Here is a 19,237-nt window from a genome sequence, read left to right on the forward strand (position 1 = left end):
TTAAATGAGAAAATGGATGGATGGATGGATGGATGGATGGATGGATGGAAGGATGTATGGATAAATGGATGATAGATAGTTTAAAGGGTATATGAAAAGATGAAAGGATGTATGGGTTGTAAATGGGTATTTAGATGGCTATTTGGATATTTAAATGGGTATATGAACGTATGGGTGAAAGGATAGTTGGATGGGTGGATGCATGGATAGATGGTAAATGGGTATATGGATGGATAGTTTAATGGGTGGATAGTCAGATGGGTATTTTGGTAGATGTGTGTATGGATAGATAGTTGGATGGAGAGATGGATAGAGGGATTGATAGATGGATATTTAAATGGTTATATGGATGAATGGAAGGATAGTTAAATGGGTATATGTATATATGTATGTATGTATGGATAGATATTCGGATGGGTGGATGGATGAATGGATGGATTGGTATATGGGTAGATGTACGTTTGAATGGATAGTTGGATGGGTTAATAGAAGTATGGATAGTTAAATGGGCAAATGGATGGATGTATTGTAAATGGGTATGTAGATGGATAGTTGGATGGGTGGACGTATGGATGGATGGTAAATGATAGTGGAGTGGTGGTGGTGTAGTGGTCTAAGCACATAACTGGTAATCTGGTAATCAGAAGGATGCTGGTTCGAGCCCCACATTGTGTCCTTGAGCAAGGCACTTAACTCCAGGTTGCTCCGGGGGGGGATTGTCCCTGTAATAAGTGCACTGTAAGTCGCTTTGGATAAAAGCGTCTTCCAAATGCATAAATGTAAATGTAAATGGGTATATGGGTGGATAGTCAGATGGGTATTTGGGTAGATGTATGTATGGATAGATAGTTGAATGGAGGGATGGATAGAGAGATTGATAGATGGATATTTAAATGACTATATGGATGAATGGAAGGATAGTTAAATGGGTATATGAATGTATGTATGGATATTCGGATGGATGGATGAATGGATGGATTGGTATATGGGTAGATGTACATTTGGATGGATAGTTGGAGGAGTGGATAGATGGATGAATAGTTTAATAGGCAGATGGATGGTTGTGTATATATATATATATTGTTAAATGAGTATATGAATGGATGGATGGCAGGACAGTTAAATGGGTAAATGGATGGATGGATTGATTGATGGATAAATCGTATATATGGATGATGAATGGAAGGATAGGTGGACCAGTGAATGGATAGATGAAAAGATTGAGAAACAAATGGATTACTGGATACATAAAAGTTATGGAAACATGGAGAGATGATGAATGAATTAGTGGATAATTACTTGGGTATATAGATGGGTGGATAGTTGGCAGGATGGATTGATGGATGGATGGATAATAAAATGCTTGGATGGAAGGATAAATGGTATATGGATGGGTGAATTTATGAATGGTAGATTAATTATTAGATAAATGAATAGATTAAGAAATGTATGGATGGATAGATAGATAGAAAGATGAGGAATGAATTGGTGGCTTAATGAAGTATGATTAATGGATAAATGGAAGTATAATCGATGGATGGATGAATAAATGGATAGATGAATAGATTGAGAAATGGATGGATGCATGGGTTGATGGATGGACAGATAGACAAAGATGATGAAAGAATGGGCGGAGTGATGGATTGCTGAATGAAGGATCCATTGATTGATGGATAAATGGAAGTATAATTGAAGGATGGAAAAAAAGCAAAGCAAGTTGGAACACAATAAAGTAATTTGACAAATTTGAAACACCAAAAAACAAACTCAAACATAGGATTTTATAAGGATGAGCAGACGGACAGAACAGGTTAACATTCAGTTGTGTCAGTTAAAGCACATATGTCAATTTACCTTCAAATTGTAGTCAAAAATCACATATGTGTCTTTTTTGAGTGGATCACAGAGCTACTTTATGTCCCTGACTTTTCTTTTCGCAACCCTTTTGTTGGTCATCTTTTATTCTTACCATCCTTTGACCCCAGCCCCCTCTTTCTTCTGCTTTCTCTCACTGGTTTGCAGCATTGTGTTGAGCTTTTCTTGAGCCTCTTCATGTGCCCTTCTGTCCTCAATACACCCCCCCCCCCCACACACACACACACACAAATTCACTGCTTGCTTGTGGAGGTTAACCTCTCCACATCTCCTGTGTGACATCACTGTGAGAATAATGTTGTGTTGCAGAGACATTGAGGTGTGTGCATGGGGGATTTAGAAATTAGGTTTAGTCTACTTTGTGTATGAGTGTGTTCTGGTTCTATGGAAAGTTCTGTTCAGTAATTATATGTGCTAGGATCCAAATTCAAAATGTGTGTCAATTTGCAAATGTTCAATTACCAAGTGTTTAAGCTACTTAAAACAATTTACTCTTTTGAGGCTTTTTTGAGTGTGCAAAACTCAAAAACTACAGCCAGAATTGTCTTGTTGGATTCTATGTTAAATTGTGTACTGTAATTTTGCTAATGTTAAAATACTTTCTCTTATCCCAGTTTAACATGCTGAGACAATTGTAGGTAAACCATTGGTAGGTTGATTGTAGGTTGATCATTTTAAGCCCTAATAGACTTAAGTTCCAAAAATAACTGATGGAAAATTGGTGCCTCAATATTTGTGTTACTCTTGTTCTTGTTAGTGTATTAGAGAACTTACCTAAGACGAACATTTGGCCCTAAGGGGCAGTTCACACCTAACATGTTTTGTGTCTCTTTATTGCTAATGTTCTTTCTGAATCAATAGAACAAAGCTACAGTGAGGTAAATATTGATATAATGTTGCATTTTCTTCCTTTTTAATCAGAACGCTCTCCGCACCCGCCAATTCTTCAGGCAGGCCTGCCTGCTAACAGTACTGTACACATCGGAGAGGACGCGAAGTTTGTCTGTAAAGTTTACAGTGACGCCCAGCCTCACATCCAGTGGCTGCAACACATTATCAAGAACGGCAGCCGTTATGGCCCAGATGGACTCCCATATGTCCGCGTGTTGAAGGTAGGCTTCGTTTTTCCTAACCAATCAGACCTCTGTTTTCATGTTTAAAAGAACCTGATTGGATCGCAGACTGATCCATTTTCCCTTTTTCTGTTCTTTTTCTGAGAATACATTGTTTGTTGAATTATTTGAATGCCATTCATTGCTGAAAAGACCAGCTTTGACTATAATGAATTGCTGGTCCAAACTGGTTTATGCATGTTTGGTTCTGGTCTAGCTGGGGGACCAGCATAGCTATGTTGTTCACCATCAAAAACTGCTGGTCAGCCAGTATGGTCTTTCTAATGAAGCTGGTTGACCAAGTGAGGATTGCTGGTTAAGCTAGTTGAGAAACTTTGTAGGGACACCAGCACACCAGAATCCAAAAGCAATATATGCTTGAAAGCAATGCTGGACTTTTCTATGAGGTTTTGCTTAAGAAAAGATAGGAAACTACAAAAACAAAAGACTAAACTCTATTCCTGCAGAGGACAAACTGGACGTTCAAGGCATACTTTTGCAGGAAAGATTTTTTTTGTCTTATATGACGTAATGGGTGGTAGTCCTTCCCTTTTCTTCTACCCATGCTCTCCGCTCTCATAATGTTCCTAAAAATTATGAAAGATTGTAACAGGCTACCATATGTGTGTTTTTGTCCTTGTTGTGGCGCTCCTTAGCGCTCGGGCATTAATAGCTCGGACGTGGAAGTTCTCATGCTCACCAACGTCACAGAAGAGGACGCTGGTGAATATACTTGCCAGGTCTCCAATTATCTTGGGCAGGTCAACCAGTCCTGTTGGCTAACTGTCCTACCAGGTAACAACCAAGAAAAGAAACATCGACTCTCCTCAGCGTCCTCCCCTTTGCTGGTGTTTTGGGTTGTTTTTATGTCGTTGTGGTGATCCTGGGATTTTCACTGATCCTTTGTGGGTGTGGTCTGTTGTTTAATATTTTCCATTTCTTTTTTTGGTGGACCTTTTCCTAGCGACCCTGTCTGCCTGTTAATTGCCCATGGAAACAAGCCTTTGGTTTGTCCTTGCCACAGTCTTTCTTTTCTGCTTTGTTATACTGCTGTACTGTCTGAGCTTTCCTATTTCTATTTCCAACTTTGTCCATTTGGTATCTTCCACCGATTAGCACTGACAGAGTTTTAAGTTGCTGTTTTAGCACTTTAAATTCTATCCAAAAAGTTGCGCTTCAAAATTAATCAGTTTTAAAGCACCGCTGCTACAGCGATCACAGCAGTGCTTGTGTGAACTATGATTTTTTTTTTAATTGAAAGGACATAAGTCTCCACTTCCAAGAGACTGACCAATCAACTAGTCCTATAGACAATCCACCGACTTGCCAAATATGAAAATAGATCCAAGTTTCTTAAAAATTCCTAGTTTCTTCTGTCCTTTCTCTCTTGGTGAAATGCAGTGGCTTGTCTTCCATGTTTCAACTCCTGTGTTTGCATGGACCTTCGAGGATCTGTTGGGCTCACCTGTGTTTGGTTTAGGGCACAAATGTTTGAAACGTATTCATTTTAAGTTGTCTTTTTCCACCATTACGTTTCACTATGGCAGTTTTGTGCTACCCTTCCTTTTTGATGATCCCTTCTACCAAACTGGAACATCTACCATCTCAAATGTGTAGATGGGAAATACAACAATGATTGTCTCCCGTTTCTCTCCTCCTTTTGGTTTTTTTGGGACTGATTTGTTTCTTTTCTTCTGTCTTCCCACAATTTCTCCTTTATTCATTCTTGTATCTCTCCTTTCATTACAATCTCCTCTATCACTCTTCTTCTGCATTCCTCCTTTGTTTCTCTCAGACGGCAGGTGTGAACACTACAGACAAAGAGATAGAGATGCTCTACCTGCCTAATGTAACTTTCGAGGATGCGGGGGAGTATACGTGCTTGGCGGGTAACTCTATTGGGATCTCCTATCACACTGCTTGGTTGACGGTGCTTCCAGGTATACACTTGTCCTCTACTGCTGCTGTACAGCTTTTTTTAAGTTAACACAATGTTTGGTTGATACAATGCCAAAGTTGTTGAGGCAAATCTCTTTGAGAGGGAGTGAAAGACACTTGGAACGACGTTCAGCCATTTTAACACAAATCTAATGGTCTTAATTGATCAATGCTGACTTGAGTTTGTTCAACATTGTAATAAACGTTAATCAAATGTGACAGTTTTGCAACTGTCAGTTTGGTGTGTCCAAAAATTACACCCAAGTGTTTTTAGCTCCCTCTTTTTCACAGTTTTCTGTTCCCTACTAACATTTTAACGATCGCTTGTTTGAAAAGATGTGTTTTAAAGGAATAGTTCACCTAGATGACAGTTCTGTCATACTTTACCCACTTTTACGGTGCATTTTTTCCAAATTTTTAGTACTTGACAGCCCTTGGTTTTTATGATATAGAAATGGGCATTGTGAACATTCGTAATTTTGTTCCCATTTGTTCTCCATGGAAGTACGTGTTTGGAACATAAGGGTGAATAAATGATTGCTGAATTTTCATCTTTTGGGTCAACTTTTCCTTGAACACATACCCGTTTGTCCTGATTTCATCAGTGTCTTTTTCCATTTAAGCTCTATTAATCTGCTAAATTCTCTAAAGAAACTCCCAATATTTGCTTTCTTAGTTATTAGGGTCACTCCTCAACCACAGTGTTTATTTCTGTTTGCGTGTGTGTATCTAAAGGAGTGTCCTGACTGACTTGATTTAGATCTTTAGTACACATCAGATAGCATGCTAGATAATAGCCATTAATTTTAATATCAGTTGAGCAGGTTTAACTGGATAGCAATAGATCAAAAATGTTTCATAGTTTTAAGTACACATGGTTCAAAATGTAATAAGATGCCTTATGTTCATGTTAACATGCATAATGCAACAGTGCGGCCCCCATAATTTTAATAAGAGTCCATTTCCAGACAAGGAAACCGAAGAAATCTTTGAATGCAAATGGAACCACTTTCTAGTCTGTGGTCAGACAGATGGAAGTGTGTGTGTTTGTGTATGGCCGAGTCCATAAAGGTTATTATTGAAGGACTTTAAGTGGCAGGAAGTACTTCAATACTGCGGTCATATGTAAATGATTTTGCAAGCGTGTGCAGGTTTGCAGTGGCTGTTGAGTGTCAGAATGGATGCTGTGATTGAACATGTGCCCAACCAAGAGTCCCTGCAAGAAAAACAGCTTAATAAAAAGGCTAAATAATGTCTTAATGAAAATCTAAAAATGCAGAACGTGTCATGTGAGGGTCAGCTTTAGGTGTAGGGTCTATGAACATGAGAGAACAGTCACTTTAGTTCTAGTGCTGTATCGCTTGAGGAATGAGGATTAGCTGCAGTCCTTCTCTGTTTGTTCTCTCACTTCTTTGTCCAAATTTGTCCGATCCTTCTCAACACACTACAGCCCAGATAGACACCATCGAGCAAGACTACCCTCCGGACTACGTCGAGATTGCAATCTACTGCATAGGCGTCTTTCTGATCGCCTGTATGGTGGTGATCGTGGTGGTTTGCAGAATGAGAACGTCGGCTAAGAAGCCTGATTTTGGGAGTCAACCTGCGGTTCACAAGCTGACCAAACAGATCCCACTGCGCCGCCAGGTAACAGAAAGTAGATAAAGAGTTCCAAAAACCTTATACACTCATGCACACACAGAGACACACACATACAGTATATACTGTAAGATAATGATTTGTCTATTCAACTTTTAGCTCTGTTCTCTCTCAGTGGTGTTTTTTAAATTTGTCTGCTAACAACGTCCAGCAGTGTATAAACATGTGCCACCGAATAATTGTCATTTTTGTTACATTTGTCACCATTTCCACCTGTGTCATTTTCTAGCACATCTCAAATTCTATATTGTGTTTAATATAATTCAGTGGTGGAAAGGAATTCATAGCTAATATTTGTACATATCCTGAATACACACAATGAAATAATATTTTCACACTTTTTGCACAATTTGGCAAAATTACAGCTTGATTGGAAATGACACCCGAGAGTGATTTTTACCTCAAGTTTTCTACAAACATCAGTTGCCTCATATTTAATCTCTGTTGACTTGGTTAACAATTGAACTAACTTTTGAAAAAACTTTATTAGCGGCAAAATTATTTGGTGTTGTGGAAATGACGCCACAGCTGTGAATAAGTTGTAATTTTCGAAAAACATATACAAAATAATTTTACACAATAATTATTGAAATGGTTTATGTTTATTTCACTATGTTTGGACTAACTAATGACATTTTAAGTCTTTGATAAAAGCTAAAATAATACAATTTATACATATAAGGCATTTAAAAAAGTACCACAAGTAAATGATGAAGGCATGGTAAAAAGTCAGTTTTAATGTGACCAACATATAACAAAATCAAAAGTAGTTGAAATCGGTTAGTTTTAATAAAAACTATACCTTGGGACATTAGAGTGCTTGAAGGTGAACAAACACCCATAGTTAGATTAATATTTATAGATATATGCACACAGTATATTCATAATTGTTTATATAGAGACAGACAGATAGATAGATAGATATCATAAAATACAAGATTGTGCTTTAAAGTTTTGCACTCTGATGCCTTTGTATGAGATGCTTAGATGTTGTAAGCTATTAAATAACATGCCAGCTTCCTTTGTTGCTAAGATGCAGGTATTCTGTACAGGGGTAAGTTCTCATATATTGATAAAGAAGCCTCCAAATTGAAAATATCTCACTAGTTTTGAGGCTACTGATTGAAAGATGTAATTGTATTTACTGCATGGCTTTAACGTAAGACTGCTTAAACAGAGCAAGACAGCTTGGTGCAGATTTGGTCTTAAGTCACAACATGTAATGATAAAAAGACACACACACACACACACTTGTAGTTTTTGATTTTTTATGGTGCTGTCTCAAAGACTCAGGTGATCAGCCAATCACCTTTCTCCTTACAGGTGTCTTCTGACTCCAGGTCCTCCATGAGCTCAAACACGCCATTGGTCAGGATCACCACTTGCCGTAGCTCCGCCCATGACGACCCCATCCCTGAGTATGACCTTCCTGAAGATCCCCGCTGGGAGTTCTCCAGAGACAAGTGAGTTCCCTCAAAGTGGGATTGGGAGTGTAGGGGTGACATATGGTTGATAAAAATTGGTTGTAGGTTTAAGTCCCATGAACTTTTATCATTGTGCGCTTGGACGAGACACTAAAGTATGGAAGCCCTTTGAGATTTTTTTTTTAAGGTTTTTAAGGATTTTCTCTCTAATTTTTTTCCCCCTCAAACATTATTTTATTTTTTTTTATAAAAAATGCTAATTAAAATCTTGCCTGTTTTTAACTTGTAAATCTATGCGGTGTGAAACTAATCTTGTTATCTGGTCCCAATCTCATTATGCCTAATTATTAACTGGTGACTAATGCTGCTACAATGCACAATTAATAATTCATCCATTACCATTGTTCCAATTTAAACCATTATTCTTATAGAGAGGTAATATTTTACCCATATTTCTTGGAGGTATGAGTTTCTGCCTTTTTGGCTGTTGATAACTTTGTGTATGTGCCACACATTCCCGTCTGACACGGTGACCTCGATTGCACACCTGTACCTTGTGACTGAGCGTACAGAACGGGACAGAGCTCCTACTCACGAATGAAGGTTTAACTGTCATGCTTAATATTAACAAAATGCTTCTGGTATCAGTTGTAGCTTTCAAAGGGTCCACTGCTGTTGTGTTGTCGAAACCTTACGAAGTAATGGCTAAGAAGCCTTTAAGATATCTGTCATGAACATGATGGAAAGTGGTCATTTTTGTACTGTTATTGATTTGTACACAGTTAAAGAGAAGAGTTCGACGTACTATTTTGCAGTTCCAACACTTACCAAAAACATACTATGGGATTGTATTGTTTTTTGGACATGTTCCATCCATGGTAATGTCAATGTTTTCTTTGAAGTACTTTGGAATACAGTGTAAATCCAATGGTATATAAATATCTTAATCATTCAGTACCATGATATATTATAAAGTATCACATTACCATCTGATACAATCACTATAGGGAAGGGAAATTACAGACATTGATGTACATTCAGTAGGTAAGGAGAAGGCCCGTTCTATTACATTTTTTAACTTCACACCCACCATAGGAATTGTTGCTTTTAGGCAGACGAGCTAAAACTTGTATTTCTGTGAGGAAGATTTTTGTTAGAAATGATACATTCCAGTTGCAATGCACAATATCAGTATGACTTCTCAGAACTTTTCCAAAATTTGTGCAAACCTACAATACCTAAGATATTAAGTTGCTATATTTGTGGTTCACCCAAATATAGTATCCGTCGCCCTCATGTTGTTCCAAATCCGAATGACTTTCTCTCTTCTGTGGAACACAAAAGATGTTAAGTAGAATGTTAACCTCAGTCACTACTTACTTTCATTGTATCTTTCTTCCATACTAAGGGATATGGGTTTGGAACCAAATGAGGGTGAGTAAACAATGACAGAATTTGTATTTTTGGCTTAACTAACCACTTAACTCACGGACCGCTGTGATGTGCCCTGGGGTTGCATGCTTTTGAAAGGCAGAACACAGTGGAATGTTAACGTTTGCGGTTGGCGTGGAGGATAAACATAACATTATCTGTGGTGGGCTGAACAGACAGAGGCCGCCATTGAGCGCTCAGCATAGAGGGGGATTGTATTATCACAGACACAGATCAGCCCGGGGCCACACTGCGGGTGTGAATGTTTACATAGCCCAGTGCTGGAGGAGGGCGGGGACATGCCTCAACACCTGTCAATCAAAAGTTGACCAAGGGCCACTGGCAGGGCAAGAGGTCGGGATGTCATAGTCACCGTGAGGGATGAGGATGAAGTGTGTGATTGTGTGAGAGTGTTTGTTTATTTCCAAACTAGCCATAATGTGGGAACAGGTTTGCTCTAAAATGTCCCCAGATGTTAATTTTCAATACATTTGACAAAAGCTTATTTTGGGGACGTTTGCGAAGGGAAAATTGACTCATAAACTCAAAATAAGGTTTTTTAATTTTATGCAATAAGATTTATTTTAACCCACACATAAATCTGATATACTGCATATGAAAATATATATATAAAATACAAATATACACACACCGAGCACTTTATTAAGAACACTATGGTGCATATGGTACATACAATTGTACAAAAAGTTGCACGCTTGTTTATTAAGTATTTTGGTCAATTTGAAAGTGTTTTCAGCTTTAAATAAAAGTTTATTTTGCCCCAAAATCAATACAGAAAATATTTAAATGTCTGCTAATATGTCGTATTGAATGTTGATGATTATACATATCTAAATACATACCTAGAGCATTCAGTTTCTTCTCAGATGAGACCTTCTAACCTAAGCAAGTTGTCAGTCAGTAATGTTTGTGGCCACTGGTGTTTGTACAGGTTAACACTTGGTAAACCGCTGGGCGAGGGCTGCTTTGGTCAGGTGGTCATGGCTGAAGCTTTGGGCATCGACAAGGACAAACCGAAAGAGGCCGTGACGGTAGCTGTCAAGATGCTGAAAGGTAAGAGTCCATTACGAACTATATCACACATGCAGCCGTAAATTAAACATTTCCAAGTTGTAGTACAGCACAGTTGTGGCTTGCAGTGTGTCTCCTGTCGACATTTAGGTCACTGTTTATTAATTAGTGGGGTTTGCTAAGGCAACAAGCATCACAATTACTATTGCTCATACTTATGATAAGGGAGTTGAACAAACCCTTAACTCTTAAGTATTAAATGTTTCAGTGTAACTCTCCTGACACTGCAATACCTATGCTGCGGACATGAATGATGCTTGTTGAAAGTGCTGTATAATTACCTTTATAACCACTTGGACTGGCGGACAATTAAATCTAATGGAAACCAATTCCATTGACTTACACTGAAGGAAGGACCCAAGCTATATGTAAAGATGGTATATACTTCTGTCTAAGTCATCAGTCCATGTTATTTCAACTTAATTTTGTAGTTCTAGTGAACTACTCTACACACAAATCCTGACAAAATAGATCCACCAATCTGAGAATCGCAGCAAATAAAGCACAGCAAAAGAGCTCTGCAGTGACCGCCCACTCCCATGATGCTCTGTGAATTACGCAATGGAGTCGGTCTGCCTACACTTTCAATAGTTTTATTTTTTCAACCGTTTTTTATTTGATTTTGTCATTCGCAATGCTTCATGGGATTGTAGTTCATTCCCTCATGAAAGGGAATGTGTTATGTACACAGTCTTGTATCTTTGTCTATTTGTCTGATTTTTAAATAATTGATTTTTTTGCTTCAAATCAAAAAAATTTTACGTTGTGATTCACCTCAGAGCTGGTTGGTTTGGTTAATTGATTTGAACTCTTTTAAAACCTAGTGGGCTCTGTTGCGCTCTATAGTCTAGCATCGTGGTGGCGACTTTTGTATGGTCAAGGACCACTCGGATTTCCTCCTAAAATGAAAAAGCGTATTTATTTAAAATTTTTAAATGCATTTCACCACTCATGGTCCATATTAATGCTAATTTACAAAATAAAATAAACTGGACTATTTCATGTTTTGTTATGATCTCAGAGTGTGTTCATTCTGCACTTGTGACTGCAGAAGAAAGTGGGAAAAGTGAGGTCTGTCTCTAGAGGCCTGCGAGGGGTGCTTAGTGACTCTGGTATAGCGCAGGTCAAGAGGCCGCATAGCTGACCCTCTGCTCACCAGCTGCACGATTCTCGCTCATCACCTGCACAAAGACCAACCCTCACGCTGAAAGACAGAAAGAGAAGAGAGTGGGGGAGGGAGCTTATGTCTCAAAAGAAGTTTTAAAGGAAGGAGAAAGGGCTGAGGGGGGCAGGGCTGTTGAGGAGAAGATACCTCGGCAGAAAACACTTGAAAGAAGAGCACTTTCACTCTTACACCTGCTTTAATTACTGATGTAAAGTGGCCATGATAAGTATTTGGACACTTAAAAGAATAGTTGGCATGAAAATTCTGTCATCATTTATTGGCTTCAGTTCAAAACATTTTGGAGGGGAACTTCTAGTTTCATGAAAATCTTTAGAGAAATCCTTGAAACATTCAGGAATCCTTTATGGACGGAAGAGTGCACAGCATTCTTAAGATGAAAAAAAAAGGAAGATAAGGTAGGAATGTCGGTCAGTGGATTATGCCAGCTTCGCTCGGGTGATCAGCAGGCAGATAATGAAAAGGCGACTGTCTCTGAGGTAATTACTTTAAATGGAAGAAACGATTTTTAATTGTGAGCCAATGAAAGGAGAGCTGTGTGTGTGTGGCGGCTCTTCAGTGTATCGTGACTCCGCCTGCACAGACAGTTACTGGGACACAAGCATGCCAGTCTGACCAATCTATTCAGATATGGTATGTTTGAATACTACTCCTACTTCTCATACTATTTTTGCAGTGTGCAGTTGTATACTCTGCACATACTTTACACTTTTGACAAATGCATACAGTGCAGTGTGCTCAACTTGACTTTCTAGTTCCAGAAAGACAATAGTACCAGAGATATATCAAACAACATCTTTGTCATTACTCATAATTTGCTCAGAATGCCATAATGCTACACAGCAGTGCTCATATTGTGAGATCATATGACAATGATGTTGCATACTACTATTTGAACTGCTCATTTCACACTGCTTAATGTTTTACATAATTTGTCAAATAGTATGCAGTATATAGCATGTACTGCATAATATGCAACAAGCAGGGCACATGCAGTGAGATCATGTGACAACAGTGTAGCATACTATTATTTAAACTGCTTATTACATACTGCCTAATGTTTTACATACTTTTTTAAACGATCAGCCACAACATAAAAACCACCTGCCTAAATTTGTGTAGGTCCCCTTCGTGCTATAAGATGCTATTCTTCTACAATTGTACGTAGTGTTTATCTGAGATCATGGGACAACAGTATAGCATACTACTATTGGAAATATTTATCACTGGGTGCTGCCTAATGTTTAACATGCTATTTTTTTTAAAGCAGTATATACTACATTAAATATAGTAATATATCAAATATAAGTATAGTATTCATTAGACAGTATACATGAAGTTAGATCATGTGACAACAGTGTAGCAAATGTAACGGGAGCCAGCTGGTACGAGATAGCAGTGCGGTATGTGAAAACCTCACTCCCCTGGCTTCAAGAGGTGCACTAGCGACTGACGCTAGAGGCTGTAGCCTTTCCCCTCCTTGTTAGCACGTCTGCCTCCCATGCCGGCTGATGCCAGTTCGGATCCCACTCAGAGTGGGTTGAACAGGACCGGTTACAGTGGTGTCGTGACCCAGATGGGAGTGAGGTTTAGGGGGTTGAGTGTAATGGGAGCCAGCTGGTATGTGCTAGCTGTGCGGTATGTATAAACCTCACTCCCCTGGCTTCAAGAGGTACACTAGCGACTGAGGCTAGAATCTGTAGCCTTCAGCCTCCTCATTAGAGCGTCCACCTCCCATGCCGTTTGACACCGGTTCGAATCTTGCTTGGAGCTTGTCGAGCAGGACCGGTTACACATACTACTATTTAAAATGTTTATCATTGCATAACTGCCTAATGTACATATTCACATACTAAAAATAGTATATAGTATGCAGTAAGCAGTATTACATTTCAAACACCACCATACAGTCTCTCCTCTGAATAGGAAATCGGACGAGCTAATAGGATTCATTTAGGAGCTTTCCAAATTAAGAGGACACACATCAAACAAAATGTATTTCTATTTGTTCGTTAATTCGTTTATTTGTTCTTTTTAGATGATGCAACAGAGAAAGACCTTTCTGACCTGGTGTCAGAGATGGAGATGATGAAGATGATTGGTCGGCACAAAAACATAATCAATCTGTTGGGGGCGTGCACACAGGATGGTGAGCGAACAATGAATCCATGAATCAATAAATCAGTCCACTGAATCACGAATCAGTCCATGAATCTGTGATTTGTATTTGATTTTATCTTTAGACAGTTGAAATTCTCAGCTTTATAAAGGACAAAGTGAACATTGACTACAACTCTTTCTCGTTGTAGGTCCATTATATGTAATAGTAGAGTATGCGTCTAAGGGGAACCTTCGAGAGTATTTGAGGGCACGGCGGCCCCCCGGAATGGAGTACTCCTATGATATAGCCCGGGTATCAGATGAAACTCTCACCTTCAAAGATCTGGTCTCCTGCACTTATCAAGTTGCTCGTGGCATGGAGTATTTAGCTTCACAAAAGGTATGTGCATGCATGCACACGCAAATGTAATTTACATTTAACACAACAACTAGCGAGTAAACAAGCCAAACACACTTCTTCCGCTCTCCTTCCTGTCTGGAATGTGCGAGGAGCCTTCTCGTACTCTCATATACACTTTTGAATACACAAACATCGGCTCTCCAGTGTGTCTCAAAGCACCCAAAACGTTCTTGTTATTCCTGAAGGTCTCTTTATGTTCCTCCGGCAGTGTATACACAGAGATCTGGCTGCCAGGAATGTTTTGGTCACAGAAAGCAACATTATGAAGATCGCAGACTTTGGCCTGGCCAGAGACGTCCACAACATAGATTACTATAAAAAGACGACGAATGTAAGTTCACTCTTTTTCACCTTTAATAAACCCATTTTCTATATCATACTATGCACTCTTTTGTCTACATTTGAAGTTATAGTTGGCGTAATTACTGTGCTTCGGCACTTTAATAACACTTTACACTAGCATATAAAGACTTCGAAACAAGTAGACATGACCTAAAAGTCAGAAAACTGTAATTTCCTTTAGGTTTCCTTTGCACATTGACATATTCACCCTTGACTCTTCTCAGTTTGTTGCCATCTCTTTTATTTTTCTCGCCTTCTCTCTTTCATTTCTCGCTTTCTTTCTATGTTTATCTTTGCCACATTCTCTCTACGCCAGTCTTGGCATGATTTGTGGATTCCCAGGCAGTCGGCGTGTATAGTGATTTCAGAAAGCTTGTTGTTCAGGCTCATGAGAAAGAAATGTTAGTGACAAATCTAAACACATTAGCATTGCTTTAACTCTCATTCCCACCATTATATCAGTCAGCACTCCGGCTGAGGTGCTTGGTTAGGCTGTATTTGACTCTCCATCACTCATACGAGTGTTTGACCTTTGCCTGTATCTGAATAAATTTGAATATTTATAGTATTGTAACCATTATTACATTTGAGTCCATATTTGCATAAGTCATCATAAAGTAAAAAATGATTCCTTTTATTTTCTTATTGTGCACGATTTATCAAACAAAATCCCAATCTTTTTCAACAAAATCCAACAACCTGCTACGTTCTGAAATTACTTTCCTTTTCACCTGATGTCTGGTATTCTGGTAAGGAATGCCTATTTTTCATGATCCAACCAATTCCTGATTGATAAAATCCAGTCCTGGTATAATTATTTTGTTCTTTAATGAATATCCTTTTCACTCTGAACGCGTCACATTATTGAATAAAATGGGTTGTGATTGTCTTTTTATGTTGACTTTTAAAGGGATGTTCTGGGTTCAATACAAGTTAAGCTCAATCAACAGAATTTTTGTCATAATGTTGATTACCAAAAAAGTAAAAAAAAGGCTAAAATCTGGGTTACAGTGCGGGGCCGGTTCTAGGCATGGGTGAGTCTAGCCAAACGTGAGACTTGCCCATCCAATCAAACATTTGGGAAACAGTTTTAAATAAAGAAATCCCAATTTGTGCATTGGTTAAAAGCAATATGGGGACGGGCTGTGTGTTGGAAACATTGAGAGTGGGCTGTAGACTGCCCAACAAATCACAAACAGCACCAGAAATGTGTAGTGTTTTTCTATTTTTGTCATTGGCCGTAAGCAACGACACTCTCAAGAAGCGGCTGCTGCAATCCAGAGAGTCCGAGACTTTACGTGAGTGAGAACGATAATAAGAGATATTTTTGTGTAAAGGTTTTTAGTGCCCATATAGAAGCCTGGTGCTCTGTCAGTGTGCAGTGACCATGTGGCTGCTGTTAATGCACCACAGGCTCCCGCTTATCAAATATCTCTCTCTCCCTCCACATACTACCTCCATTTCTTCAATCTTATGAGTCAGGTCAAATTTATTTGCATAGCACTTTTCACAACAGCCTTTGCTTCAAAGCAGTTGTACATGAAATTATGCTCTAAGAGAAAATTAATTCATATAATGCTAATATTAGTTATGTTTAGAACTATTAGGGGTTAAAATTAGGAAACGAATTAAGTGTGTATATACAATGTTTATCATTTAATTTACATTTATGCATTTGTCAGACGCTTTTATCCAAAGTGACTTACAGTGCACTTATTACAGGGACAATCTGGTGGTGGCTGTGGGGATCGAACCAGCAACCTTCTGATTGCCAGTTATGTGCTTTAGTCCACTACGCAACCACCACCACATATCATGTGTAAAATATAGTTATATTGGGTCTTATGATCTTGACAATTGTGTCAGATTATGCAAATTGAAGACATTAAATTAGTAGTCTGAGTAACCCCTCCCCCATCCCAATTGCCCACCTATGATATCCCTCAGCCCACCCTAGTATAGCTGTCAGAAGCCGGGCCTGTTACAGTGAGGCACTCACAACGGAAGTGAATGGGGGCCAATCTGTAAACATTAAAATACTCACAGTTTCAAAAGTATAGCCACAAGATGTACATTCAATACGAGTAACATGATTTTAGTGTGATTTATTGCTTACTAACCTTTTCTGTGTAACGTTATACCCAATTTTACAACTTTGTTGCCATGACGACGTAACGCCCCACAAGCCCTGAAAGCCTAAAGCAATGATTTAAACAACTTAAGGGCTCAAAAAAGTTCTAACTGAAAAATGAATGTAAGTGCATTTATGAATTATAAGTGTTACATTTCTACATTTAAACCCACCAAAAACTGGCCCCATTCACTTCCATTGTAAGTTCCTCGCTGTAACCTCAGTTAATACTTCTTCTTCTTCTTTCTTTTTTTTTATGAAAAAAGTTGAAATAATTTTTTTGTGGTAATCAACATTATGCCACAGATGCTGTCAATTGAGCTTACATTTACATTTATGCATTTGGCAGACACTTTTATCCGCTTTTTTTTAATTGAACTGAACCCATAATATTTCTTTAAGTCCTCTATAATTGAATCGTCTCAGTGGATCATTTAAGTGATCTCGTTTAGTCATTGGATTCAATATGAGATGCTTTTCCTGATCTCAATTCCACAACTTATTGGCCTGGTTTTCCAGCAGGGAAGTAAACGCAAGCCAGCTAGTCAGTTAAACCGACCACCTTTCCAAACGTATATTCAGCAGTACCACTTTCGTTCTGATTAATTCTTTATTTCTTATTAAGTTCACCAAGGTTTGTCCATGAATCGTTTCTCATGGTTTGGCAAGAATAGAGAGTCATGACTTAGAGATAATGATGACTGATTCATATCTTGGGTTAAATTCTATTACACTAGTACAGCTCGGACAAAATAAAAACTCCTTTTGAAACAAAACCAAGCCAGAAGATTGGGAGTGATTGGATTAAACCCAATATCTGCCTCTCAAGACACGACTGAATTGTGTATGTTCTCCACAAGCTTCAATTTATAAACGAGTTATGACTCCTTAGGGAAATTAGAGGTCTGAGATACGTCCCGCTAGGACTAGCAAAGGATTTAATTTACAGTCATTATTGGCATGCTGCTTTGGCCCTAATGAAATTCCAAGCTAACAAGGGTCTCACACAGATGAAGACATGTAAATGTCACAGTGTTTAGATGTTGAGGGTCAACCATCTTTGACCTTTTCTTTTATTGATGTCTCTAGGGTCGTCTGCCTGTGAAGTGGATGGCTCCAGAGGCGCTGTTCGACAGAGTTTATACGCACCAGAGTGATGTGTAAGTCAGCAATTTGTCTTTTCTTTGTTAGGTTAGTTTTTATTCCCTATTTTAAAATAGACATACATGTACAATCGACACCATTCCTTGGCATTTCTTGATTTTTTTACTCTTTTGAAAGAGTAAAAAGAGTTGTAAGAGTTCGTAGACTCTAATGTTCACCAAGCGAAGCTCCTTCCTCCCACATTTACAGTATATATATCAGTATTCACGTTTCCATTCAAGTTACGCATTTATGTGCAAATTATATATATATATATATATATATATATATATATATATATATATATATTTTTTTTTTCTTTTTTTTTATTATTAAGCGCATAAACCAGTTTTTATGCAGTTTTATTCCCTTCCTGTTGTTTCCATCCAGAAATCTTTATGGAATATCCCAAAATTCATATAAAAATAAATGGATGGAAACCCAGCAAAATGGCAAGGACGTTATTACTCATTTCATTGGGGTGTTGTTAGCCAATTACAACTGAGGTAATTTTCATAAGTCTTAAAGGAACAGTAGCAAGAAAAGCCAGTTTAAAAGCCAGATCCATCTAAGGATCAGACAGAGGGTGAAAAAAGGTTATGATCTAAAACATGTTTATGCAAGAAACCTTGACAAAAGTTATAAATGGAGATTTATTTGTTTAATTTAAATAAAATGCAATAAAAGGTAAGACCCTTTATGCAGACATTTTTTTTTATAAATTAGTGTCTTTTGGAATAATTATGTGAATTGTTATCGTATATTCAAAAAGATACTGATGTTACATTTATGTCTATTTTCCTTTTTACAAAGTGAGAAAAGGGCTTGAAGTGTTTTTGGTATGTTTGGAGAGAACTGGAAAACAGTTTTACATTGTACCTTTGGAGAAAGTGAGTCGTTTGAGAGTGAAGTGGATCTGCTGGGAGGGGAGAACAGGCTACTACCAGATGAATGGTTTCCCTTTTGAAAAAAACAAAAAAACAAGGAGCAAGAGTGATGGAAAGTTGAGGAAGTTTTTGTCAGGCAGAGAAAGTAGAAGGGCTGTTCATGGCCAGCGCTACGCCCAAAAGCAAGAGATTTCATGCTCGACTTGCAGCCAATGCCGTGTTACTAATCTGCGCAGCTTCAAAGCGCTTCAGACGGGCCAGACTCTCACCTCCAAGAGACCCGGACGGAAGTGCCCTCGAACTTCCCTTCCCAAACGCTCTCTCTTCCCTATCTCTTTGTTTTTTCTTTTCTTTTTATCAAGACTTGAAAGTCTCTACCCCTCCTTTTACCTTCTATAGGGTGAAATAATCCTTTCTTTTTGCCATTTGTGTTTGCGTTTATCCTCTTGAATCCTCTAGTGCATGGTTGTTTCCTTTCATTTTAAGGTTACATGTTTTT

At 38.4% G+C, this 19,237-nt stretch overlaps 1 protein-coding gene across 5 annotated transcripts in view; it reads left to right on the forward strand.

The window, feature by feature from the left end:
* Window positions 1-19,237, forward strand: part of fgfr2 (fibroblast growth factor receptor 2) — a 62,661-nt gene that overhangs the window by 31,991 nt on the left and 11,433 nt on the right. For 2 of the 5 annotated variants that reach the window (XM_052089653.1, XM_052089659.1), the window contains 9 exons: window positions 2,797-2,987; window positions 4,783-4,927; window positions 6,376-6,578; window positions 7,908-8,047; window positions 10,392-10,513; window positions 13,753-13,863; window positions 14,024-14,214; window positions 14,444-14,566; window positions 17,798-17,868. In XM_052089653.1, the coding sequence (XP_051945613.1) occupies window positions 2,797-2,987; window positions 4,783-4,927; window positions 6,376-6,578; window positions 7,908-8,047; window positions 10,392-10,513; window positions 13,753-13,863; window positions 14,024-14,214; window positions 14,444-14,566; window positions 17,798-17,868 (1,297 nt within the window). Of the gene's footprint in view, window positions 1-2,796; window positions 2,988-3,643; window positions 3,783-4,782; window positions 4,928-6,375; window positions 6,579-7,907; window positions 8,048-10,391; window positions 10,514-13,752; window positions 13,864-14,023; window positions 14,215-14,443; window positions 14,567-17,797; window positions 17,869-19,237 lie in introns of all 5 variants that reach the window. The other 3 variants (XM_052089657.1, XM_052089658.1, XM_052089656.1) reach the window with 3 other exon arrangements.

Source organism: Xyrauchen texanus, chromosome 24 (genome assembly GCF_025860055.1).
Source record: "Xyrauchen texanus isolate HMW12.3.18 chromosome 24, RBS_HiC_50CHRs, whole genome shotgun sequence".
NCBI classification, from domain to species: domain Eukaryota; kingdom Metazoa; phylum Chordata; class Actinopteri; order Cypriniformes; family Catostomidae; genus Xyrauchen; species Xyrauchen texanus.